Source organism: Myotis daubentonii, chromosome 3 (assembly GCF_963259705.1).
Source record: "Myotis daubentonii chromosome 3, mMyoDau2.1, whole genome shotgun sequence".
Taxonomy (NCBI): Eukaryota; Metazoa; Chordata; class Mammalia; order Chiroptera; family Vespertilionidae; genus Myotis; species Myotis daubentonii.
The window spans coordinates 199112658-199139821 of record NC_081842.1 but is presented as its reverse complement, the minus strand read 5'-3'; the positions used below and the strand labels follow the sequence as shown (position 1 = coordinate 199139821).

The following is a 27164-nucleotide window of genomic DNA, read 5'->3' as shown; positions in this document are numbered from 1 at the left end:
TGCGTTCATGTTTACTAAATACCCTTTTCTCTTTTTCTTGTTTTTTGGACAGGCAGAGAATATTTATAATGATGAAGACCCTGAAGGAAGTGTGGATCCAGAAGGACAGGGGTCCTAGATTCATCTGCACTTGTAATTTTAGACTGCCTGCCCTTTCCCTCTCAACCCTGATAGTGATTTAACACTGGTTCTGAGACACAGATTTTGTTCAGCTATCCCTCTATAATAGGTACCATCAACAATGTTATTAACCCAATCCAAGGGTGTTTTCTAAATATTAACTGAGGGGCTTGATTCAGCAAAGCCACAGACTTAATATTTAAATTTTTTTCAGGAATTTTCTAGTATCAAAGATCTAAAGTAGCCACTGAAAGGGGAATATTGTGTGTGGTTATTTTATTTTTCTCTGTATGCCATATCCCCACATTTTTCAGGCTCATTTAAATAAAGGCTAGAAGTAAATAAGGAATAGAGCCAAGAGAGGTAGGTGTGTGAGCCATGAAGTGTAAGTACTGCAAGATGTTTTTATTCAGGAATTAGGGGAGATTTGAGTCATAAATCCCTACTTTAAAATCTTCACACCTGACTTTCCAGGATGCACATTTCCTACGTAGACTAGTCTCCTCTCCGTTTCTTAAGTCAAAAGTATGTGTTCCTGTTTTCCATATATTTTTGCTTGTTAGTGTATTTCTTGAGCTGATTTCATATTATTTCTTTCCTTTCTGTGAAATGGTTTTTTTTAAAAAACTTGGGACCACCAAGTTGTAAAGATGTATGTTTTTACCTGACAGTTATACCACAGGTAGGCTGTCCAGTTAAGTTGAGAAGAGTGAATCTATAGCTTGTATTTGTTTTTAAAATTAAATTAATCCTGGATAAGAGTTGCTTTTTTTTTTTAGGAGTTAGTCCTTGACCACTAGTTTGATACCATCTCTGTTTTGGGTGACCTGTTTCACTAACAGGCCTGTTACTCTCTATGACTAACTGTGTAAGTGCTTATAATGAAATAAATTGCTTTTCTACATAACCCAATGCTGATGGGCTTTATTTAGTATATAATATAATATCTATCAAACACCAGTCTCTGGCTTCTAGAAGAATTCTTCAGATGACAGTTATTTTCTGTGGTCTTTGACTACCAAGAGCAGAATTAATTATAATAGACCCAGAGCTATAGAAAACAGTTTTACTCCTTCACAGGGAAAGTGAAAGACATAAAACATTGAATCATAGGTGTACAGATTAGTCTTCGATAAAATAACATCTTTTTTAAGTCTATTCATAGAGAACTACATGGACTTTCAAGCATGTCAAAGGCAGTGTGGCAGAAAGATTTTAAGGCAAAATTTAAATTTGGAAAAGGTGTTTGAACCTTTTCTCATATAGAGGTTGAATCTCCCCAGTATGTTTTTCACTGGGACCTGTTCTTAGAAGTGAGAAATAAAGGCTGAAAGCCACGTACCATAACCAGATAAAATGCCTGGTTCTTTGCAATCACTCAGTTTAACTGAGTAGATTACTCACCAAAAATCATTTTCATGAGGCATGATCTTTAGGGAAACCTGAATATCCTTAACCTTTAGATTCAAATTTAGTTCCTTTTTTTCTGGAACTAAGTTCTTTTAGAGTATAGTGAAAATTATCTTGACACAAGAGTAAACTATGTGTCAGCATAAAAAGTAAACTTTGTAAAAGGATTCATTAAAAGTCCAACACTCATGGCACAAAAGAATTCAAATTATAAACCCATATAATGAAAATTGGCTGCCTTTTGACCCCACCTGTGCTCCAAAAAAAAAATGTTTTTGGTTTAGGTCAACAACAAGGCAAGTTTCGTTCTGCACAAGGCTGCAGGGGTGCATATATTCATCCTTTGCTGCTGGTGGACAGGAGGGACAAGAGGCTTTTTTTTTTTTTTTTTTTTTTTGCTGTTCCTTCGTGCATTGAAATCATTACCAGTAGCCTGTGAAATAGAATCCAGCTAAGAGCTGACCGGTGTGTTCTGCCTCCAGCCAGCCTAGAATCTTTTTAAACAGGTCAGCCAGTATTTGTATCTTCCCCAGGGTGAATTGCTTGCCAAGTCCCTGGCACTGTCTTCTGTGTTTGGAAAAGGGTATTTAGTGATCCTTTGTTAAGAAGCTTTTTTGGTTGTTTCTGGGTTACAGATTTGGCCATACATTTCTAAACAGCTCCTGTAAGATTGAAAGAAAAAAAGAATAAATTTGTTATTTCTGCGACTTTAAAGAATCCTATATAATAAAAGGCTAACGTGTAAATCGACCGAACTGTGGAATGACCGATCACTATGATGCGCACTGACCACCAGGGGGCAGACACTCCACGCAGGAGCTGCCCCCTGGTGGTCAGTGTGATCACCCTAGCACTGTGGCGGTGGCAGGAGCCTCTCCCACCTCCACGGCAGTGCTAAGGTTGTCCAACTGCCGGCTCCCAGACTGTGAGAGGGTGCAGGCCAGGCAGAGAGACCCCCTCCCTCCCCCTCCCCCTCAGTGCACGAATTTTGTGCACCAGGTCTCTAGTGCAGTATAAAGTTTATGACTGAACTTAGGAAATTTATTGTAGGTTTTGTTGGGGGCAGAGATTGCTAGACTGTGACTCACATATGATCAGGGTTGACTTTCCCCTATGAAATATTTGGGTGATTCTTATTTGCAAAGTACTGAATGTGTGATGGTGATGGGAGGGGCTAGCTAAAATTTTTCTCTGTCCAGGTTAAATTTACATAGGTATTACAGTGCCTGAAATTCTGTAGTTTTGTTTCTTTGAATTAATCATTGCTTTTTCCCTATTGTACTTTTAATCTGATCCACACAAAGGTGTTTAGCAGATCATTTTCCTCAATTACATGGTTCTAGTAATCTCCCAAACAATAAGCGCAGTCTGTTATGCCTGGAAAAAACACAGTAAAAGAAAATCCTAGTGAGTTAGGAAAAGCATTAGTTACAGTAGTCATTTGTGAGTTTGTATCCAAGCTGTAAGATGAACTAGGAAATTGAGAATAAAATTTATGGGCATCTAACTAGTATATACTTGACAGACCTTTTTTATTCTTAGTCTCTTTACCCAAGAGAATCTAAAATGTGAAAAGTGAGAACATACTGTTATATAGAGAAATTAATGGATAGGTGTGTCGCTTGTTTCACATACTAAGCAATAATCCTCTTCCTCTGCTTATAAACAACACCCTCTTCAGCTTTTCTATACAAATAAATTTTGCTGCCTTGGCCTCTTTGTCATAGTTTGGATTTAGGTAGCATAACTGCCTTCTGCTATTCTAAGGAAACTACTTATGAATAGTGGGGTAAGGTGGGAGAATGCAGAGCTTAGATATTTTATCCTGTTACAGAATTCCTGGTAATAATTAGGGCATATTTTTTAGTCCTATCAGAAACAAGCATTCCAAATGAACCCTGAATGCTTGAACCAGGCAATTTGGAGGTATGTGTTATCCCTACATGATTTGTCATTAGACACACACTTAAGTTCTTTTAAGGTATTAGTATTGTTAAAGTAAAATGCAAACTCCACTCTTGTACCCACAAGGATCACCTTGAGACTGTGTCTCGATTCCACCTGCCTGAGAAGTGGGAGTATTAGCCTGTTCCGGGCTCTTGGGTAGCATAGCCCTTAAAAAAAGAGAGAGAGCCATTTTCCATCTGTTCATGGATGAAATAAAAAAATGCCCAGTTTTCATTTGTCTCCCACTGTTGAGTGAAATTTCCCTTGAGCAACATCTGCCCTCCCCACCATCCATCTCGTCAGCCAGTGTTAGTTGAGATTTGGGTAAGCAGCAAAAACTGACTTATAAGTTGAAAGCTCTTCAGTAAGGCTGATCCTTAGCTGCTCCATCTCTTTGTTCTTCTGTTCCTGGAGTTGCACTCCATTTCTTAATTGTGTCTGTTGTTCTTCCATTTTCTCCAGCTGTTCCTGCATAAGAGGGCCAAGAACATACCTGATGAGCCAAACAATAAAAATCTTACATTGTCCATTATAGTTCACAAAGCACTTTCTTGTATATTGTTTGATCTTCATAGAAGTATTAAGTTTGAAACAGATTTGTTTTGACAAAGTGATACTCCATTTGAAGATGGTGAAGAAAGGAGTCTTGTCCTTCAACACAGCTTGCTTAATGTAATCCTGCAACGGCAGTACTCAGAGGGACTTTTAGTTTCACAATGTTAAGAAGTGTTGGGGAGGATTTTGGCCCTCTTCTTGGTGAGCTGAGAATTTTATACACCTCTTGCTTACTCTATGAGCAAGTTTGTTTCCATTAAGACTGAATTTGTTAAAAAATGTTAAGTTGGAAAAAGATGCTAGCCCTAGCAGGTTTGACTCAGTGGATAGAGCGTCGGGCTGGGACTGAAGGGTCCCAAGTTCGATTCCAGTGAAGGGCACATGCCCAGGTTGTGGGCTCAATTCCCAGTAGGGGATGTGCAGGAGGCAGCCAATTAATGATTCTCTGTCATCAGTGATGTTTCTTTCCCTATCTTAAACCAATAAAAATACATATTTTTAAAAAGAATAATAGAATTTCTTTAAAAACGAAAAAAGATGCTATGCCCTGTGGGCCCTCTGGAGCTTTCAGATAACTTTCCCATTCTGCCAACAGGCAGGATGCATTCTGTAAATTGTCTCTGCTGAGGTTTAATGCCTGAGGAATGAGGTAAGGAAGGTGTCTGCAAATCAGTCTGGTGTTTGTTCCTAGCTGGCATGGATCCTTAGGAAGTGTGAGGGAGTTGGGAAAGCATTAAAGTTTGAAGGCATTATAAAAGGGCAGTGACTTCTCAAATTTTGAAGAATAGTAAGATAGGAATCCAGCCCTAGCTGGTTTGGCTCAGTGGATAGAGCTGTGGACTGAAGGGTCCCAGGTTCGATTCGGATCAAGGGCACATGGCCTGTGTTGCAGGCTCAATCCCCAGTAGGGGGCGTGCAGGAGGCAGCCAATTGATTCTCATCATTGATGTTTCTATCTCCCTCTGAAATCAATAAAAATATATTTTAAAAAGAAAAAAGATAGGAATCCAGTTTGGGTACATGTTATTAGAAGTATCTAAATAATTTGTTCTCTGAGTCATCCTTTATAATACCTGTGGCACATCAATCTGCAATGGTTGATATTCTGGCTGACTCAATTTACATAAACATTATCAAAAGGCCTTTTTTAGTGCTTAGTCATGCTTTGACACCACACAGAAATGGGGCCTTACTCTCGTCATCTGAAGGGAAGTATTTGCATACCTCTGCCCCGATTTCCCAAATTCCACTAGTAAACCTGTTATTTTGACAAGGCACAAAAGTACATGCTTGAGAAGGCAGTCTGTACCATCAGTGCTCTGACAGGAAGAAACTCGGTGAAAGATATATTGCTACAATGACTGGCATTAAGGACAATCTCGTCTTAATCTGACGTAGCGCCAATAGATTAACTTTCTAAAAACTGCTCTATCTCAATCTTTCAAAGGCTTCCCACTTCCTTTAATCTAGACGTCCTCCAGTTTTACCCCTGCCTCTAACTAGAATCTCCATTCCTCTTTCAATATGAACATTTTCCTGTATCTTGCACTCTCCGGTATGGAAGTCACTAGCCACATGGGGCTGAGTACTTGAAATATGGCTCGTCCAAATTGAGATGTCTATAAGTGTAAGATTTCTAAGACTTGGCTACATGAAGAAATTATGTTTTTATATGCTGGGTTACATAAAATATTTCACCTATTTTTTTAAGTGTCACTAGAAATTTTAAATGGCATCTGTGTCTTGCATGAGATTGTGTTGGACAGTGCTGCTCAAGCCTGACCAACTCAGATCTCTATGCCTTTACTTCTGACACAATAGACAGCATCTGCTGTTGTATTGCTATTTATCTTTTAAATTCATGTGTAACTCCCAGATTGTAGGTTCTTGGGAGTACACATAATGGCTGTTGATGGGAAACTTGCAGATAGTAAATATATTCCATGTTTCAGCATTAGCAACCTACCAATTTCCAGTTAATGTTCTCAGCAAATTTCTCACCCCACCCACTGTAGCCAGTCACCAAGTCCTACCATTTTATCCTACATATCTCTCATCATCTCTCTCATAAAGTCTAAGTTGTCTTCCTGGCTTTTTCAATCCACCCACCATACTGCCACTTTTATGAGTACAACTATGGGCCAGGCACCATTGCACGTGCTTTAGAAACATTAACTGGTTCATTCCTTGCAAAAGCCCTATGAGCTATATTACATGTGAGGGAGCAGAGCCATATGGATTAAGTAATTGTCCAAAGTTTCCCCCAGTTAGAAAGTGGTAGAGCCAGGACTTGTGTAAGTTTGTTTCCATTAAGACAAACTTGCACAAACTCATATTCTTATGGCTCTTTAGTTATCTTCAAACTGTCCCATGAAACCCAGGAAGAAGCCAAAATGAAGTGTCCTTGCCACTAGTAGCTCCACTTTTGCCTGTTTTATATATTGGCATTTCATCTAAAATTCTATTTTGTGGAAAGGACCTGGCTTTGGAGAAAACTTCTTTTTGAAAACTGCTTATCAAAGATTACACAAAGCCCTTTACATTCTGATCCCCATCTACCTCTCCAGCCTCATCACTCTGCTCACATTCCTTATGATCCAGCCACCCTCACTTACTATAGTATGTCTGTTTGTGTTTTCTTGCTTTTGTGTAGGCTGTTCCCTCTGCTTGGAAAGCCTTTCCCTTGTCTACCCCATAAATTCATTTATACAAACACATTGCGGTTGACTATGGGCTTGAGCTAGATTGCTCAGGGTTATTATATGCATCACGTCCTAGATGCATAACCTTGGACAAATGACTTCTTTCTCATCTGTTTTCTCATTTTTCAAATGATGACAGTAGTTCATACCTATCTTAGGTAAGAATTAAATGAATTACTACATGTAAAGAACTTCAACTATGTGCCGTCTATTAACTGATCCTCAAAATTTCTAGGCAGGGGTAATTATACATGCTTCAACAGTACATGCCTTATTCCTATAACTATTACAGTGTTTATCACATTGAAGTCTTGTATTTCATTGATTCTAAGGCTTTGACATTTTAACAGATCAGAGTGCATCTTAAAATCAAGTGTCTTAGATTTTATGAAATATGTTCATTTTATCTGGTATCCTTCTTAGACTGTAAACTGTTGGAGAGCAGAAACTCTTCCCCCTCCCCATTTCTCATTTCTTTTGTCAGCACATAGTTCACCCCTGGCACATAGTAAGTAGATAATATCTGTTGAATATTTGAAAGAGGCAGCATTTACAATTGTAAGAGTAAAGTGTACCTTTGAAAAGTAATCAGGTGCCATAAGCGACCTTTGATGAACAATTTAAGAAGCCATTCAGAAAGAATTAGCTCCTTCAGACCTTGATTCCTTTAATTATGGTAAAGCTATGAAAGACACTCATCAAGAGGGTTTTTCCCTGGTTGGAGTGGCTCAGTGATTGAACGTCGACCCATGAACCAGGAGGTCACAGTTTGATTCCCAGTCAGGGCACATGCCTGGGGTTGTAGGCTTGATCCCAAGTGGGGGGCATGCAGGAGGCAGCCAATCGATGATGGTCTCTCATTGATGTTTCTATCCTTCTCCCTTCCTCTCTAAAAACAAAACATCTTACAAAAAATTACTCTGGCTCACTGAGCCTGTTTCCTCTAAAAATAATATTAATAATAATGGCTCTGGCCAGTTTTTCTTAGTAGTTAGAGCCTCGGACTGAAGGGTGACAGGTTTAATTCCTGGTGAAGGGCACATACCTTGGTTGCAGTTCAATCCCCAGCCCCAGTTGGGGTGCCTGCGGGAGGCAACCAGTTGATGTGTCACTTGCATCGATGTTTCTCCGCTCCCCCCACCCCCACCTCCTACCTTCCACTTTCTAAAAATCAATGGGAAAAATACCTTTGGGTCTGACTGGCATGGCTCAGTGGTTGAGCATAGACCTACGAACCAGGAGGTCACAGTTCGGTTCTGATCAGGGCACGTGCCTTGGTTGCAGGCTGGATCCCCAGTGTGGGGCGTGCAGGAGGCAGCCGATCAATGATTCCCTCTCATCATTGACGTTTCTCTCTCTCCCTCTCCCTTCCTCTCTGAAATCAATAAAAAAATATTTGTAAAGAAAAAAAATATCAGGTAAGGATTTAAAAAATAAAGGATTTGGGGGATTAATGAGAAGATCAAATGAGATAATTGGTATAAAAGGGTTTAAATTAAGAGTGCAAGTCAATTTCAGCCTCTACCACAGACCTCAAAAGAAGTCGTTCCTACATATGACAGTGTGTGTCCTTCAGCCCAAAAGATATTTGACCCCTTCCCTTCCCCTTCCCCAAGCTAAGAGACCGAATTCCTTTCTGCCCACTGGGCCTACCCGGTACTGCTGCACTTCCTCGTCGCGTTTTTGCCTCACAAGTGTGATCTGGCTCTCCAGGTTCCTGTTCAGCAGACGGAGCTGCTGGGCCTCGGCTTGCAGGGGCCGCAGAGCCTCCTTCATCTGCTGGATCTCTGCCTGGGTTCTCTGCAGGGCTTTGGCAGCGGCTTCTTTCCTCTCTAGGAGCCGCACCAGCTGAGGCTCATACTCCTCCTCCAGGCCCTGGCGGCTCTCTGCCACGAGGTTCTCAAACTGGGCAGAGAGCTGCCGGCTCTCCTGCAGGAAGTGTCCTTCCCTCTGGCTTGGAGGTGCTTCTATTTGCTGCCGTAACTGCTCCTTCTGCTTCTGATAGGCATCCCGGAGCTGGGCCAGTTCCTCTGAGAGCTGGGCTGCCCGTGCGGTCAGCACTTCCCGGAAATCGGCAAACTGGGCCACTTCCTGCTGGCGGCACTCCAGCTGGTATTGGTAGGCCACACACTCCTTGGTCACCTTGAACAGCTTCTGCTTGACCAGGTGGATCTCCTCCCTGAGCCCATCCCTCTCCAGCTCTGCTTGAGCATGCAGTTTGTAGGCATCCAGGATGTCCTGATGGACTTGTTGCACCTCCTGGAGAGCTGGTTCCCGGAGCAACACAAGCTCATGGATGAGCTGATCCCGCTCCTCTTCCAGCTGGGCCACAGCTTGGACGCATTCCTGGAAACGCCCCTCGAGCAGTTCTAGGTCCTCTATGCTCAGGCTCTCCTCTGTGCTGGGACTAGACCCGGCTCCAAGGTTCTCAGGGTTAGGCTTCTCTTCTTTTGTGACCGTCTCTCCCCCATGAGCCATCTGCTCTGGGCTTGTCTCCTCCAGCTTCACAGGTTCCTCCACACACAGTGTGTCCTCTGGCTTCACAGGCTCCTCCACACACAGTGTGCCCTCCGGCTTCACAGGCTCCTCCACACACAGTGTGCCCTCCGGCTTCACAGGCTCCTCCACGCACAGTGTGTCCTCCGGCTTCACAGGCTCCTCCACGCACAGTGTGCCCTCCGGCTTCACAGGCTCCTCCACACACAGTGTGTCCTCCGGCTTCACAGGCTCCTCCACACACAGTGTGTCCTCTGGCTTCACAGGCTCCTCCACACACACGGCCTCATTTGGCTGCCTGTTATCCTCTATATACAGCGTCTCCTCAGGCTGCCCAGTCTCTTCCAGATACAGGATGTCATCAAAGTCACCTGTGTCCCCCAGGAAGAGCATGTCCTCTATATTCAAGATCCCCTCCAAAGGAAAAGTATCATCCAGGCATTCAGAGTGTCCCTCCTCTTGAAAAGAAGTGGCCTGTGCTCTTGTTTCCCTGCAAAAGAAATGACTTCAAGTGAGAGGGCAGCCACAATCCCAGGATGGTTCATGGCTGGAGCCATTAGGCCATAGACCTAAATCATATCAGCTTCTCACATCTCAGCACTTGTCTGCTCCCTTCCCTCCACTGACTTATCCCCTCACAGCCCATTGCTTAGATCCCCTGACAACATAGCCGTGATGTCAAAGTCTAGTCAGCTACATACCTTTAAGGCCAGGAAACTAACCACTATTTGTTTCGCTATCATAAACCTTTTATACCTGGACTTGATTCTTCTTTCTTGAATCAGAGAAGTCTAACTCCTTTCCCATGTAAGTTCACTGAACGCTTAACAAGAACTAACGTGTCTTTCAATTCCATGTGTGCCAAGTTTTCCAGGGCCTTCCTCATTTGGGTCACTTCTTTCCGACCAGGCTCCAAATTGTCACTGTCCCTTGGGGTTGGGTATTGGAGCAACACCCAGGTGTGCTCTAAGCAGTCAATCTCCGGACACTATTGATGCAGCCAAGATTCCCTCTTAGCATATAGGGCTGGCCCATCATGTTCTTGACAAATGCTGAGTTTGACTAAAATTCTTAAGACTTCTTCACAGCAAGTAAAACCACATCTCTGTTCCTGTAAAATGCCAATCATCCTTCTAGCCTGTAAAGTCTCTTAGAGTCTGTGATTCTAACAAATGAGCCCGATAACCCAGCTGCCCATTGCCTGCTAGCTAGATCAGTTCCCGTCAACGAATGCTCCCCTGTTCCTCTGGCCCTCAAGTGGCTTTGTCTTTCCTGTTTCAAATGCATCTCACCTACCTTGGATCTCTAAGCAATTCCTTGAAAATATAAAATACCATGGAAATAATAATTATTATAGAGGTCTTATGTGTGCCAGGCCCTGTTTTAAATGCTTTATGTATGTCAACTCATTTAATCCTCATAACAATTCTATGAGGTAGGTAGTTACATTTATCCCCATTTTACAGATCAGGAAACTGAGGTTAAAGCGATTAAGTACTTTACTCAAAAAAAACTGATATTTAATGTATACCAGTTATAAAACAAACTAAATTTGACTATTGCTTTCAAGAAACATTTTTTTAGACATAAAGTATAAGTAAAAGTAAAAAGTTCCATCTATGAAAGATTTTGATTGCTCTGTTTTGAAAAGGCCTACTTGTGTCCAGGTTTTAAGCTCTATATCTTATTCCAAGTTCCCAATAAAGGTTATTTTGACTCTAAATCATCCTGTCCTCTGTCCTCGCTAACACCCCGGGAACCCCAGGGTTTCCTTCGTTTTCTCATGTTGGCCCTCTGGAAACTACAAAAGTATGGTTTCATCAGGCCCCAGACATCACTGGCCTCCTGCAACTCAGCACCCACACCAACACATAAAGTTCCAAGACAACCTCGACAGTCACCTAGTCCATTCACATCACTTTACCAGAGAGAAAGTGCTTCTTAGATATCTTTACCAGATGTTACTTTGCACCTCAAACTCAACTGCCCTAAATTACTATTCTCCTGGAGCTTGCTGCACCTGTATTCTCCAGCTCAGTGAAACATATCACCAGCTTGATGAGACAAGAAATCTTTAAACATCTCTTCCCTCCCCTATACAGCCAACTTACCGAGAACTAACCCTTCTGTCTCCCAAAGTCTGCAGTCCCCATCCCCCTCTCCATCCACTGCCAGGGCCCTAGTCCAAGTCATCATCTCTCACCTGCGAATCTGTGCCAGCCTTCCAACAGGCCTTCTCATCCTAGTCTATGCTCTACAATTTGCTACAACATAAAGCAAACCATGTCGCCCTACGTCACCCATAGATAACCAACTGCTTAGCAGAGATTCAAGGCCCTTAAAGATGTAGCCCCAACATACCTTTTCAGCCTCATCTCACTCCCCAGGAGCCCACCCAATGCTTGACCATCTGGAACATGCGTTACCTTTTTTAAACAAATATATATTTATTGATTTTTTACAGAGGAAGGGAGAGGGATAGAGAGTTAGAAACATCGATGAGAGAGAAGCATCGATCAGCTGCCTCCTGCACACACCCCACTGGGGATGTGCCCGCAACCAAGGCACATGCCCTTGACTGGAATCGAACCTGGGATCCTTCAGTCCCCAGGCTGACGCTCTATCCAGTGAGCCAAACCAGCCAGGGCCATGCATTACCTTTTTATACCTTCTACCCCAGGCCCACAATGTCTAAAGCAGGGGTCCTCAAACTTTTTAAACAGGGCCAGTTCACTGTCCCTCAGACCGTTGGAGGGCCAGACTATAGTTTTTAAAAAAAACAACTATGAACAAATTCCTATGCACCACTGCACATATCTTATTTTGAAGTAAAAAAACAAAACAGGAACAAATACAATATTTGTATTTGCATGTGGCCCGTGGGCCGTAGTTTGAGGACCCCTGGTCTAAAGGATCCAGCTGAGGAAATACTGCTCTCTGTACACCACCCGACCAGAGAACAGTTCTGGAAAGGTAGAGCTCCCAGTGCCCAGGAAGGATGCACCTGCTCAGCCAGCCAGAACCCACCCTGATCCTCCAGCTAGCAGGCGGACCCGAGACCACCCTCCTGCGGAGTCCTCCACCCTGGAAGGACGTAACTGTGTTCATGGCAGGATTCCACACATTTTACATGAACACTCCTTTACAGGATGCTCATCTATTAGCCCCATGTTACAGATGAGGAAACCAAAGCATAAACAGAGTAAAGAATTCACTCAAGGTTCCACTCCAAAGCCAGAGCTGGTTTTTGTTTGTTTGTTTTTAAAGAGGTTTTTTGTATTTTATTTTATTTTTTTAAAATATATTTTATTAATTTTTTTTTTACAGAGAGGAAGGGAGAGGGATAGAGAGTTAGAAACATCGATGAGAGAGAAACATCAATCAGCTGCCTCCTGCACACCCCCTACTGGGGATGTGCCTGCAACCAAGGTACATGCCCTTGACTGGAATCGAACCTGGGACCCTTGAGTCTGCAGGCCGACGCTCTATCCACTGAGCCAAATCAGTTAGGCTGTTTTTATTTTTTATTTATCTTTGTGTTTTATTCAGAGCTCCTTTTGACCACTCAGCTCTTAGAATAAGCATGAGGTCTAAAAGAGGTAAAACAATGAGGGCAGGTACTCTAGAGCTTGGCCCACAGCATTCAAAGTGTATTTGTATATATTTGCCTAACAAATTTCTCCTCATCATTCAAGCCCTGCTAAAGTCCATCTCGGTGAAGTGTTTCCCAGACCACCCTAAAGTGCCTGGCATTCTTAAGGCACGTTGTATGCAGCGCATCTTTGCACTCAGTGCTCTGTGCTATAAGAAGTGCCTGTGTCTGTCTCCTGTGATACTCCATTTTCTAAGGACAAGTAAGTTCTCACTCTCTCTGTATCCCAGGGTGGGGCTCTGTGGAAGGAAGGAAGGCAGAAACCGACTGAGGTCCAAGGAGGGAGCTTGCCCAAGGTCGAGTAGCGAATCTGGAAGTAGAACCCAGGCCTCCTGACTTTCCAGGTGGTGCTGTTAACATACACCATGTTGTCTTAGTCACCCGCCCACAGTGCCAGGCCTCGGCTAGAGGCTGCCCTCACACGGCTGCCTCTCTGTAAGGACGCGGGAAAGTAGATTATGGGAGGCCCAGGGGCAGGGGAGCCAGTTCAGCTGGGGCCGCTGACCTGAGGCTTCTTTGGCCCCAAACAGCCTGCCTCTGCCACTCTGTCCCTGTCCCCAGCGGACTCCAGCAGCACCCAGCTCTGTCCATTAGGGCTGTGGCTGTGTTTGTGATACTGTGCAGGCAGGAGTTGGTGTGTGTCTGACTGTGTACCTGTATGTGTGTGTGTGAGTTGGTGTGTGTGTCTGACTCTGTGTATCTATGTGTGTATGAGTTGGTGTGTGTCTGACTGTGTACCTGTATGTGTGTGTGTGAGTTGGTGTGTGTGTCTGACTCCATGTATCTGTATGTGTGTATGTGAGTTGGTGTGTGTGTCTGACTCCGTGTACCTGTATGTGTGTATGTGAGTTGGTGACTGTGTATCTGTATGTGTGTATGTGAATTGGTGTGTGTCTGACTGTGTACCTGTATGTGTGTATGTGAGTTGGTGTGTGTCTGTGTACCTGTATGTGTGTATGTGAGTTGGTGACTGTGTATCTGTATGTGTGTATGAGTTGGTCTGTGTCTGACTGTGTACCTGTATGTGTGTATGTGAGTTGGTGTGTGTCTGTGTACCTGTATGTGTGTATGTGAGTTGGTGACTGTGTATCTGTATGTGTGTATGTGAGTTGGTCTGTGTCTGACTGTGTACCTGTATGTGTGTATGTGAGTTGGTGTGTGTCTGTGTACCTGTATGTGTGTATGTGAGTTGGTGACTGTGTATCTGTATGTGTGTATGTGAGTTGGTGTGTGTCTGACTGTGTACCCGTATGTGTGTATGTGAGTTGGTGTGTGTCTGTGTACCTGTATGTGTGCATGGCAGTGGTGGTGAGCGTATGTGTAAGACTGTTCAGCTTTGCGCTGTGTGTGACAGTGAGGGGTGTCGGGGGTGTGTATTTGCACCTCCACCTCTTGGTACATTGGGAAGCCCAGGGCGACAGTCTGACCCGGGTTCCTCGGCCACAGGTCCCTGCCCCCTAACCAGCTGACTGTGGATGGATGCAGGAGGGCCTCAGCTCCAGGGCCCCCCTGCTCGTCTGCGAAGGTAGACCCTGCACCCCCTTTTCAGGCCCCAGACAGCTGGGGACAAGCTGCCTGAACAGACTTAACTCCAAGCTGGCAGATGCCCAACCTTGCACCCAGAGTCTTCCTCAGCGAAGGCAGGAGGCCTCCTCCTCCAGTTGTATCTGGGGTGAGGACTGAAAGAAACAAGTAACTCTTTGGCCGCTGTGGGCCAAATGGCAGTTGGCGGTTGAAAGGGTTAATTCTCAATGGCCCGAGGAAGGGGAGGGGGCCTTATAAAAAGCCGCTGACGAACGGAGGTGCCAGGACCCTGAGCGGGGACCCCCCCATCTCCCTTCGCTGGTGGCTCCGCCCCGCGCCGCGCCGTGCCGCACCCCGCCGGTCCCCTACCCCCGCCCGGCAGAAGGTGCTGGTCGGTGGGGGAAGGGAATCCGTCCAGCCTCCCCTCCCCACGGGGGCGCCCCGCGGGCCCTGGACGGTCCTACCTCGCGGCCTGGGCGGCGCCGTCGCCGCTGCGCCGGGGCTCCGAGCTGGCCATGGCTGCGCGACCCGGCCGGGCAGCGCGTTATTAATAGGCGGCCCCGCCGGCCGCCGGCTCCGCGCCCGCCGCACTGACAGCTGCAGCCGACACCGGATCCGCCGGAGGGCGCGCCCACTTGGCCCGACTCCTGCCCGCGGGAGGCGGGAGCCGGCCGCGCCCCCAGAGGGTGGGAGAGGCCGCCCCTCCGGGGACCAGCCTGCGGTGGGGCTGGGGGTGGCTATCTGGGTCCACGAGACCAGCCAGCCTGGGGATCCTCCGGAACCTTCTTTCTCTCCACCCTTCCCCTCCCAGGTCCCCGTTGCGGGCAATCAGGAGACGAGGTGGCTCTGCAGCCCCAGAAGAGCCCTGTCCCGGCCTGGCCGGTGGGGGAGACGGGCAGGGTTTGGGGTGGAGGACTAGAGGGACCCCACACCCCCGCTCATTTGGGAATGTCGGCCACAGTTGGGCACCTCGCTGCCCTGCGGAGCTAGAGGAAGGCTAAGGAGCCACAGCGCATGAGTGTGGGGGCCGTGGGGCGCCTGGGAGCCTGTGGCTGGGTTAGGGACGGGCTGTGTAGGCGGGCTGTCAGCCTATAAGGCTGAGGTCCATATTGAACACAGCTTTCAGCACCCCCCCCCCCACCGGCGCTGCGAGGTTTCCTGGGGTCTCTCGGCTTGCTCCACCTGTCACATGCCACCCCTCCTGTCCCCCCATTCCCCCCCCCCCACCGCTACTGTCCATTCCAAGGCATGACCCCACCCAAGCCCTTAGCCCACCAGTATCAGGGGCAAACTTCCAACACTACACTCTTCCTCCCCCAGAGAGAAGCTGCCCGTCCCTTCCCAGGCCTGGGCCTCGGGCATTCTGACGCCTTTTTTCCACTGAGCCCCCTGTGTGGGGAGGTCTTTGACTTAATCGCAGAAGAATGCTGTGCACTGAGGCCTGGAATGGGGTGTAGAGGGGGTGCGGGGGATGGTGTGAATGTGTTGGACGTGTGTGAAGGGTTTGTTGTATCAGTGTGCCCCCGCTGCTGGCTGTATGAACACCACCTGGTTGTGTGTGTGTGTGGTGTGCAGAGCAGGAGATTGTGGGATTGTGTGCCCATGAGTGATTGTGATGACTGTGGGGTACATGTCTGCGTGTGATTGTATAACCCCAGGGGAAGTGATTATGTGTCGTGGAGTATCTATGTATGCAGCCAACTGTTGTGACTGTTTGTGGGGCATGTGTATAGTCCTGTGTGTGATTGTGGGGCATGTGTACAGGCCTGTGTGTGATTGTGGGGCCTGTGTATAGGCCTGTGTGTGATTGTGGGGCATGTGTATAGGCCTGTGTGTGATTGTGGGGCATGTGTATAGGCCTGTGTGTGATTGTGGGGCATGTGTACAGGCCTGTGTGTGATTGTGGGGCATGTGTACAGTCCTGTGTGTGATTGTGGGGCATGTGTACAGGCCTGTGTGTGATTGTGGGGCATGTGTATAGTCCTGTGTATAGTGCCTGAGTGCCTGGGGGCCGAGGCGGGTGAGTGTGGATGGGTGTGAGGAGTGTGCATGTGAGGAGTGTCTGCTGTGGGTGAGGGAGGCCTGCGTCTGTGTTCATTAAGTCACATATCTGAGTGTGCCGCCTGTGGCTGTATATTTATATCTCTCTGTCTAATGCAAGGGGGTGGGAGAGTAACACCCAGGGCAGCCAAACACACCCTTGTAAGGTATGATGCACAAGAAAAGCTGGGTTTTGGAGGCAGCTGGTCATTTTCTGACTTACCCCTGAAATATTCCAGGGGAGGAGGTTGGCAAAGCCTCAGCTGCTGGTCATTTGACAGCTGCTGCCAGTCAGAGGGGAGCCCAGGGAGTGAGGGTAAGGCCTGCCAGCAGCACTGTTTGCTGTGGGTGCTAGGCAACAGGCAGCAAGGTGGCATTAAAAAGGTCATCCCTTCCCCTCTAAACCCCTAGCCCAGAGCTGGCCCTGAGCAGTCCCCAAGATGGAACTCCTTAACCCCTCCTAACCTCCCCACTCAAGCCCTCCTTTAGGCTAAAACACGGACTCCCCAGGGTCCCAGAAACTCCTCCACCTCCAGGCCTTTGTTCTTGCTGTTCCCTCTACCTAGAACACCCTTTCCAGCTCTTCACATCCCAATTTCTACTCTTCCTCAGGTCTCAGCTTGCATGTCATCTCCTCAGAAAGGCCTTTCCTGATATGTCCCCTCCCCCCACATGAAGGTCCACCCACTTACTGGGATCATCACCTTGTTTATTTCCTGCACAGCACGTATTACAACCTGCAATATTATTGCTTCTTTTCAATTCCCTCTCTGCTTCCCCCACTAGAATGGAAGACCCCTGACATTGTGTGACTTATTTACTGCTATGTCCCCAGGGCCTAGCACAGGGCTTTAGCATATAATAGGCTATAAATAAATAAATAAATAAGTAAAGTTGAAGGAAAGCAGGATGGCCCTACCTTCGCCAATTCAGGCAACCTTTGATGCTTGCTATGTGCCAGGCCTGGGCCACTCACCATCAAGAAGCCCCAGTGCACTCAGGGAAACAGACATATGCATGTGCCCAGATTGTGTATACCAAGGCAGAGTGAGGCGGTGAGGCTGTAGGGTTCAGCACACTTGGCAGACATTGGCACTCGGTCTGTGCCAGGCCCTGTGTCAGAGAAAATAGCTTTATTTGGCCCAGCCCCCTGCCTGCAAAGAGCTCGCAGGATAGAGGATGCTGGAACTGTCTCCTGGGGAAACGAACCCATGCAGAGAATAATGCCAAATCACCGAGCTGAGTGATGGGATCGGCGCTGGGAACCAGGGAGGGCACAGCCTCGGGGACAAACCTGGGCCTGAAAAGATGACAGTGGATCCTCTGCGACAGGCACAGATGCTTTGAAAAGCAAGCACAGCCACTGCCTCTCAGCCCCTGCACAAAGCAGCGTCCAGGAAGAGAAGAGCTCTGGGCTAGCACCTCTCGGCCTAGCCTCCGCTCTCCAAGCTTCTCAGCCCTGCTGTCTGCGGGGGGGGGGGGGGGGGGGGCTGACTCCTGCAGACAGTCTCACCTGGGCCCCCTTGCCTTTTGGTTTCAGGGGGAGTTTGGCCTTAGGAGACACCGGCAGGAGATCAGAGGGAAGGAGGAGAGTGAGATCAGGATGTTTATAATGCCTTCTTCCCCTGTGATTTTGGCACCTCCACCCCAAGTTCCTGTTGGTTGGCCTGCACCCATGGATACACCTCTCTCCGGGTTCAATAACAAGGCTCCCTCCCCTCCCTTGGCTCCTTCGGGCCTGTGGGGAGTGACTCCATTCCACTGTTGTGACCCCCAGAGTGCTTCACCATTCCTGCCCCATCTCTGTGAATAGTCCCTTTATTAAACCCTCTTCTGGCAAATACTTTGAGTGTTCCCGTTTCCTACCGAGACCCCTGAGGTAAGAACTACCCCCAGGGAAAATGAGCCCTTGGCAGAGAATTTGGGGGAGACCCTTTTTCTAAATCACCACCAAAAACCAGAATCTGGAAAGTTGTGAACAGATCAAAATCCCATCCTTGGTGAATAGTGACCTCATGCTACCCTCCAGGCAGGGTCCCAAGAGGTCCCGCTTAGCTCCCCTTACTCAGGCTTAGACCTATAGCAGCGGTTCTCAACGTGTGGGTCGCGACCCCTTTGGGGGTCGAACGACCCTTGCACAGGGGTCGCCTAAGACCATCGGAAAACACATATATAATTACATATTGTTTTTGTGATTCATCACTATGCTTTAATTATGTTCAATTTGTAACAATGAAAATACATCCTGCATATCAGATATTTACATTACGATTATAACAGTAGCAAAATTACAGTTATGAAGTAGCAACGAAAATAATTTTATGGTCGGGGGTCACCACCACATGAGGAACTGTATTAAAGGGTCGCGGCATTAGGAAGGTTGAGAACCACTGGCCTAGAGTGACCCTGGCCAGAACAGGTCAGGGAGGGGGCTAGGAGAGTGGGGAGGGATGGGGGGATGACTGGCAGAGGGTGAGCTTGGCAGTAGCGAGGCACCAGAGGGCAGCAGTTTCCACCATACCCCAGAGCCCGCCCCACATGACCTTTCGAGCCCGGCCTTCCTGAACCTCAGTTGCCGGCCTGTGAAATAGGCAATTAACACTCTCTTCACAGGAGTGTTATGAAACAGTCAAATGTGAGGCTCAGCACGCGAGCGAGCCGAAGTGAACTGAGAGGAGAACATCCCCCATTATTACTGGTGCAGGTGGAGGCCATTCTGCTGAGTTTCTGTGTGCCAGGAGCTCTAGCCAACCATCCAGAGGTGGCAGGAGGCTGGCGGAAGATGCCCCAGCTGGGCCCTCCAGCCACTGCTTCAGGGAGCACGGGTTCGAAGCCAAGCTTTGGAGGCAGCAGGCCCAAGCCTAAAGCCTGCCCTGCACTTACTTTGTGACCTTAGGGAAGTCACTCTACCTCTCAGAGATGGTGTTTTTCTCTGTAAAATCGGGTAACACTTCACCTTATGGGTTTGCTGTGAGCATGAACTGAGGATACAAAAAGCATTTAGTCAACTACTGATACATTGGGAGTGCGCCCAAAATATTAGCTCTGTGTGTGTGTGTGTGTGTGTGTGTGTGTGTGTGTGTGTGTAGTTTTCTTAATTTTTTTGTATTTTTGTTCTGGCTATTATTTTTTAAAACCCCCTTTTCTCCCTCTTACTGCAGTACAGCTGTCTATTTATTCCTTCATTTGCTTCTTTATGCATTCATTTCAACATTTATTAAGCCAGCAATGTGCTAGATCCTAGGAACACAGAAACTAGGAAATCATCAAAGCAAGAACAATATCTGTACTTCTTCCCGCTGTATCCCTAGGTCCCAGGTTTTCAGTAAATAGTGTCTGAGTGAGTAAATCATATTGGCTGTTTTCTTGAGCCCTTCTACATGCCAGGCGCTAAGCTAAGCACTGCGTCTGCGTGATTGCACTGAATCCTCAGAACATCGATAGCCCTGTAACATAAGACTTTAAGAAAGCTCACTCCCTGCCTTGGCTGGTGTGGCTCGGTTGGTTGGAGCGACATCCCCTGCACCAGAAGGTGGCAAGTTTGATTCCTGGTCAGGGCACATCCCCAGGTTGCATGTTTGATCTCCAGTAGGGACACACGTTCAGGAGGCAACTGATTGATGCTTCACATGGGGGAAAAAATTTTTTTTTAAAGCTCACTTACTGGTGGTAAAATTGAGACTCAGAGAGGTGAAGTAACTTAGTTGACCAAAGACACACATGCAGGAAATAGTGACGCTCAAATTCGGTACACTGCCCCCACTAGTGACTGAATTATTATTATTATTTTTATCATCACCATTTTTATGCCTGACTTCCAGAGGCTTACAGTCTAGTCAGAGGGTCCAGGGGCCGTTTCCTCTTTGGACTTAGTGGGAGGGGTTCTGGGTTCGGCCGCAGACTTTGGCAGAGTTGGGTTCAAATCCAGGTCTGCAATTCTGGGTCAGTTACTTAAGCTCTGTGAACCTCAGCTTCCATTTCTAGGAAATGAGGTTGAGTCGGTGTTAAATGAGAAAACGTGGAGGAAATGCCCCGCTTCTGTCCAGTATATAAAAGTCGCCTCATATGTGTTATTCTCTTTATTTTCTATTTTCTTACCCGCCAGCTGGGACCCTTGTCCCGGGACCTATGCGGGTGCGGACCAGCCTGCAGAGGACACCGCGCTCAGCGGTCGGGCTCTCGCGGCAGTGCCCAGCGCTGCCTCCAGGGGGCGCCACCACGCCGACCCCGCGCCCTGGCGACTGCTATTCCCACCGCGGCCACGCGGGGCCGCCTGGGCCCGGAGCTTTAAGTGCGGGAAGCGGGGAGGTCGGAGCCGGAGCTGAATCAGGATGTTTTCGGATCACCTTGGTAATCAATAATAAACAGCAATAATAGTAACAGCACCAGATCCACCCGCAACCGATTCAAAAGGCGCATTCGCGTGCTGGGAGGCCGTGAGACTCAAGGGAAGGGGCCAAGCTCAGTCTCAGCCCGGTTCCAGTCCAGACCGCTCCCGCTCGCTCTGCTCCGTAGCCTCGGCCTTTCGGAATCTGCTTCCCGGGCTTAGAAGCGGAAACGTAGGAACAGAGCTCTCGAGAGGAATGAAGAGCTCAGGGCTCCGTGGAGGGCAGCTTGGGGAAAGGCGTGTAATGTAATGCTCACCTCTACCCCGTGAGGGAGCCATCATTCAATTCCCTTGAAAGCGGGGCCTCTACTGGGGACCTTCCCCAGGCTCCCCGGCTTCTCCAGGGCTCCCCCAGCACAGCCCAGAGCAGGGCAGGACTCAGCTCTCAGCCTCGCCCTCCGCCCTCCGCCCTCCGGCAGCACCAGCCTCTGCACTTGCTTTTCACCTTCAGACCCTCTGGCTCCTCTGGACCCTGTCCTTCCATCCCCAGGTACAGGTTCAGGCGAGCACCCTCTGGCTATTTCCGCCACACACTCACTCACACACACACACCGACACCCCACTCACACACACACTCCACACTCACACCCCACACTCACACCCCACTCACACACTCCACACACACACACACCACTCACAGCCCACACTCACAGCCCACACTCACACCCCACTCACACACACTCACAGCCCACACTCACACACCACACACACCCCACACTCACAGCCCACACTCACACCCCACACACACCCCACACTCACACCCCACTCACACACACTCACACCCCACACTCACACCCCACTCACACACACTCACACCCCACACACACACACTCACACCCCACTCAACACACACCACACTCACAGCCCACACTCACAGCCCACACTCACCCCACACACACACACTCCACACACACACACACACACGCACACCCCACACTCACACATACTCCACACACACACACCACACTCACAGCCCACACTCACACCCCACACTCACCCCCCACACACACACTCCACACACACACACACACGCACACCCCACACTCACACATACTCCACACACACACACTCACACACACACCACACTCACACCCCACACTCACACCCCACACTCACACACTCACAGCCCACACTCACACACCACACACACCCCACACTCACAGCCCACACTCACACCCCACACACACCCCACACTCACACCCCACTCACACACACTCACACCCCACACTCACACCCTACTCACACACACACTCACACCCCACACTCACACCCCACACACACACACTCACACCCCACACTCACACCCCACTCAACACACACCACACTCACAGCCCACACTCACACCCCACACTCACCCCCCACACACACACTCCACACACACACACACACGCACACCCCACACTCACACATACTCCACACACACACTCACACACACACACACCACACTCACAGCCCACACTCACACCCCACACTCACACCCCACACTCACACATACTCCACACACACTCCACACACACCACATTCACACACACACCCCCCACACTCACACCCCACACACCCCACACTCACACTCCACACACACACACCACATTCACACACACACACACACTCACACCCCACACTCACACACCACACTCACACCGACACCCACACACACACACTCCACACACATACACCACATTCACACACACCCCACACTCACACCACACACACACACCCCACACACACCACACACACACTCCCCACACACTCCACACACACACCACACACACACACCACACACACCACATTCACACACATACACTCACACCCCCCCCCACACACACCACACACACACTCCACACACACTCCACACACACACACACACACACACCACACACACTCCACACACATACACCACATTCACACACACCACACACCACACACACACACCCCCACACACACACTCCACACACATACACCACATTCACACACACATACACTCACACCCCACACTCACACACACACACCCACACACATCACACACACTCCACACACACTCCACACACACACACACACACACCCCACACACACCACACACATACACCACATTCACACACACACCACACTCACATCACACACACACCCCCCACACACACACTCCACACACACTCCACACACACACCCCACACACACACCACACACTCCACACACACACACACACACACCCCACACACACACCCCACACACACACTCCACACACATACACCACATTCACACACACACCACACTCACACCACACACACACACCCCCCACACACACTCCACACACATACACCACATTCACACACACACCACACTCACACCACACACACACACCACACACACACACTCCACACACACAACCCCATACTCCACACACATACACCACACTCACACACACACTCCACCCACACACCACACTCCACACACACACAGACACCACACTCACACACTCCACACTCACACACACACACTCCACTCACACACTCCATACTCACACACTCACACCACACACTCACACACACACACACACCACACACTCACACACACACTCATACCCCACACTCACACACACACAAAGAAAAAACAAAAACTGAAGCTATGCCCCCTCTTCTTGTCTACTTACCTCTTCCAATACTGCATCCACTCAGCTTCTCCTGCAAACCTTTCCTGGGCTCTCTCCCCAGGTCACAGCCTTTGCACATGCTGTTCCCTCTCCCTGGAACACCCTTCCCCCCAGCTCTAAAGCCTGTTACTTTGGGTGCAGCTCAAATATCACCGCTTCCAGGAAGCCCCCCTCCCCTGTGTTCCTGCAGTCTTCATGCTTCTTCATGCTTCATCCACCTCCATTACACAGTGATGTCCCTGAGAGCAGGGACCACACCTACTGAGGGCTCCATGGTCTCGTAGGGCTCAGTGGCTGGAACAAAGCGAACACGTGTCCGATGAATGAGTGATTCAACCCAGCTGGGTTTATTCACAGAGCGTTTGCAACAGCTCTTGGCTCAGAGGCCCATGCACAGTCACAGGAACAGGCACAGCCACACACAGTCACATACTCGAACCGAGTCACAAACACTCATGTGCAAGAGGCACACACACAAGCACAGTCATCGTTGCTCATCTATGTTTCTCTGTGTCTGGGTACCTGTGTGTCCGAGGAACATATTCACTCTCTTCTTTTGTGACTTGGGGTCACTGAGAACCAGTGTAGTGGCTCCTTTAGCAGCCTGGTGGCCATAGAGGAGGATGAACCGTCCCAGCAGACTGGGGATCCCAAGGGAAGTGTCTTCCCCACCAGCTTGGGAGCTCTTGGATTAGGCTGTCTCCCATCAGACTTGGAGCCCTTGGGGCAGAGCCACAACTCCCCCACTAACGTCTTGGGGCCCTGAGGACAGAATGGGTCTGATTACGCTGGGCACTTGGGGGTCAGAGTGGAGCTGGATCTCCTCCACTAGACTGGTCATTCTCACAGGCATGGCTGTGCCTTCCTGACCCTTTCCCCCCTCTGCCACCTGCCCACCAGCTAGGCCCCTCCCATCACAGTACAGAGATTAGGGCTGGGCTGGGCTGCCAGGGCTTCTGAAGCAGCAGCAAGCTAATAGCAAACCACACTGCGAGAGGCTGGCCCTGCGGACCCCCAGGAGGGTATGACGGGGCCCAGCTCAGTAAGTCCTGGCACCTCTTCCTATGTCTCTGATTCACTCACCAAGCCTGTCTGAGTCCCTGGGAATGGCCCTGCAGCACTCTGCCTCTATATGTTGTTTCATTCTCTCACCAATCCAATCTTGGGAGGTAAGCATGACCATCACCCCGTTTATAGATGAGGCAACTGAGGTTTGTTCAGAGAAAAGCAGTGACTTGCCCTAAGTCACAGAGCTGGGAAGTAGCAGAGCTGGACTGCTCACTGCACAGGCTGCCCTCCTCCCAGGCTTGAGGAAACTGGGGAGATAGATTCGACAGGTTGCAGTAGCTGGTCGTGTGTGTGTGTGTGTGTGTGTGTGTGTGTGTGTGTGCGCGCACGCACGCGCACCTCACATGCCCAGGTTTCTGGCTCAGGCCATATGGTACTGGCTATGGAGACAAGGATTGCAGAGGGTGGGAGTGCCTGTTAGTAAGATTGGGAACGGTAAAAGGAGCAGGTTCAACAGGCAGCCAGCCAGGGCAGGCAGAAGGTGAGCCTGAAACCCAGCCTTCCCCATTCACAGCCTCACATACACACACACACACACACACACACACACACACACACACACACACACTCTGCTCCTGACACTGCAGCTGTGGGTTCAAGTCCCATTCACCATCTAACCCCTCTCAGAGCCTCACTTTCCCCATCTGAGAAACAAGAGCAGAGACCTGGCGAGGTCAGTCCTTGGGATTCCTGCTCCTTTAAGCCTTTCCCAGTGGAGGGTGAGGCCAGGCTGCAGGTGAGTGAGTTGCCACATCAGCAGGGCGAGCCCTGCCCCATCCCCTCCCCCAGCTCCAGAGGGAGGTCCCAGAGGCCCCAGAGGATGGTGGGAAGTGGGTGGGGAGAAAGAGTTGAACCTAATAGGCTGGAGAGCTGGGGATGCCTGCAGGGCTGGGTGAGGGAGGCTCTGTGTGTGTGTGTGTGTGTGTGTGTGTGTGTGTGTGTGTGTGTGTGTGTGTCTGAACGATCAACTGAATGTCCAGAGAATACAGGACTGTGTGCAAAATGAGTGTGTGTCTTTGACAGTGAGTACTCAAGTGTGCAAGCTTGTGTGAATGTGTCCGAGCACGTCTTTGTGTGTGTGCCTCTGTGTCTGCAGATGTCCCGGGTGTGCAGGAGTGAGTATGGTTGTGTTCCTATTGGTGTTCCTGTTGAGTGCACAAGTGTGTGTCTTTGTGTTTGCTCCTGTGTCTGTGTGGATGTTGTATACAGGCGCGTGTGTGAATGTGTGCCTTTGTGTAGCTATGGTTGGGTGCAATAATGCCTGTGACTGTCTCTGTGTGTCTTTGTGTGTGTGTGACTATGTGAGCGTCCCCGAGTGTAAGGAGTATGTGAATGTGTGTGTCCAAAGTGCCTTTGTGTGACCGCATGGACAAGTGTGTGGTGACTCTGTGTGTCGCTAGCAGAGCCCTCTCATAATAGGCCTGAGCCTTTGTGAGGCTACGTCCATGGAGCAGCTCCTCCGACTGACCCCTGGCTGATGGAGGTACAGAGCCTGCCCAACCCTGTGCCCCTGGTGACTCGCCTCCTGCCATCCCCCCTCCACCAGCCTCCGACCTTAAAGGGCAGTCTCTCTCTTGCCTATTTTTCCCTCTTCCCACCCAAAGGGAGTCTCAGTTCCTTCCTCTTGGCAGCCTTCTATGACCAGAGAAGGTGGGCCTGACATTAGTTACACTACACCCCTATTACACCCTCACTTGATAAATATAAACAGAGGCTCAAAGCCCCGCAGTGCCCTGCTGCAGGTCACCTGGTGGGCATGTGTTTGATCACATGACACCTAGAGCTCAGCACTGGACCTCTGGCCTCTTCCAGCCCCTTTAATGGCCCTAGGTTAGGGCTCTGGACCTGGGAAGCAGGAAGGAAACGGACATTGGAGGAACCCCCAGCCACTTGCTTGGTCCTTCCCTTGTCGTTTCATTCACTCCATCTTGCTCAGAGAGGTGAGGCAGCTGGTCCAGTGTCACACAGTCGGAAAGTAGCCAAGTCAGAATGTGAATCCAGATCTCATGCTACTAGGGGCAGGGATGGGGGTGGGGTCAGCCCAGAGCTGACTGGCCGCCGGTCCTCAAGAGAAAGGCGGAGAGATGAGGAGACGTGGGTAGAAACGAGAAAAAGTGGCTTGTGACAGTTCTCGTGCGACACCACAGCCAGAGCCGAGGTGACACAGTCTCATGTGAGGCCCGACATCCGGGCCGGACTTCCTGTTCTAACCGGAGTCCGGCTCCCGGCCCTGGGCCCCCTCCCTTGTGCGGAGGCGCTGGGATGAGGGACAATGTGACTAAGTGGGCCCAGGCTTGAACAACCTGTTCCCTGACTGGTCACAAGTATTTGAAATTCCACTATTCACTGCTCCCCCCCCCCCCCAGGCTCTTCTTTTAGATCAGAACCCAGGCTCCAGGGAGGTGTCTAGAGCCCCAGCCCAGCCTGGGGGTGTGGTTAGAGCGAGGGTCCCAGACTAATGGCAGTTCTGGGTGCCCATCTGAAATAGAGATGAAAGCCATGGAAATGGGGCGAGAGGCCAGAGGGAGTGTGAAGGGTTAACCTCTGGGCGAGGCGGTCTCGTTTCATTCTCCCAACAGCCTCTGGGGCAACAGGCTTTCCTCCCCAATGTCTGAT

General features: G+C 49.1%; 2 protein-coding genes across 9 annotated transcripts in view; one reads left to right on the top strand and one right to left on the bottom strand.

Annotated features, from left to right (window-relative positions):
• Nucleotides 1-4009, top strand: part of RBBP4 (RB binding protein 4, chromatin remodeling factor) — a 31081-nt gene extending 27072 nt beyond the window's left edge. For 2 of the 5 annotated variants that reach the window (XM_059690342.1, XM_059690345.1), the window contains exon 12: nt 53-1027. In XM_059690342.1, the coding sequence (XP_059546325.1) occupies nt 53-118 (66 nt within the window). In that variant the 3' untranslated portion in view covers nt 119-1027. Of the gene's footprint in view, nt 1-52; nt 1028-3397 lie in introns of those variants that run through there. The other 3 variants (XR_009452044.1, XM_059690343.1, XM_059690344.1) reach the window with 3 other exon arrangements.
• On the bottom strand, nt 816-23755 carry SYNC (syncoilin, intermediate filament protein). Of its 4 annotated transcripts, XM_059690338.1 has the most exons (5): nt 14871-15047; nt 8388-9720; nt 3821-3945; nt 3568-3644; nt 816-2192 (listed from the first exon to the last, which is right to left on the bottom strand). In XM_059690338.1, exons 1-5 carry the CDS (start codon nt 14921-14923, stop codon nt 2182-2184), a joined length of 1599 nt encoding a protein of 532 aa, XP_059546321.1. In that variant the 5' UTR covers nt 14924-15047; the 3' UTR covers nt 816-2181. The 4 variants fall into 4 exon arrangements, with proteins under 4 accessions (XP_059546321.1, XP_059546323.1, XP_059546322.1 ...); XM_059690340.1 differs by lacking the exon at nt 3568-3644 and having other exon boundaries at nt 14871-15045; XM_059690339.1 differs by lacking the exons at nt 816-2192; nt 14871-15047 and adding an exon at nt 23481-23755 and having other exon boundaries at nt 3524-3644.
• Between the last annotated feature and the right edge of the window lie 3409 nt (nt 23756-27164).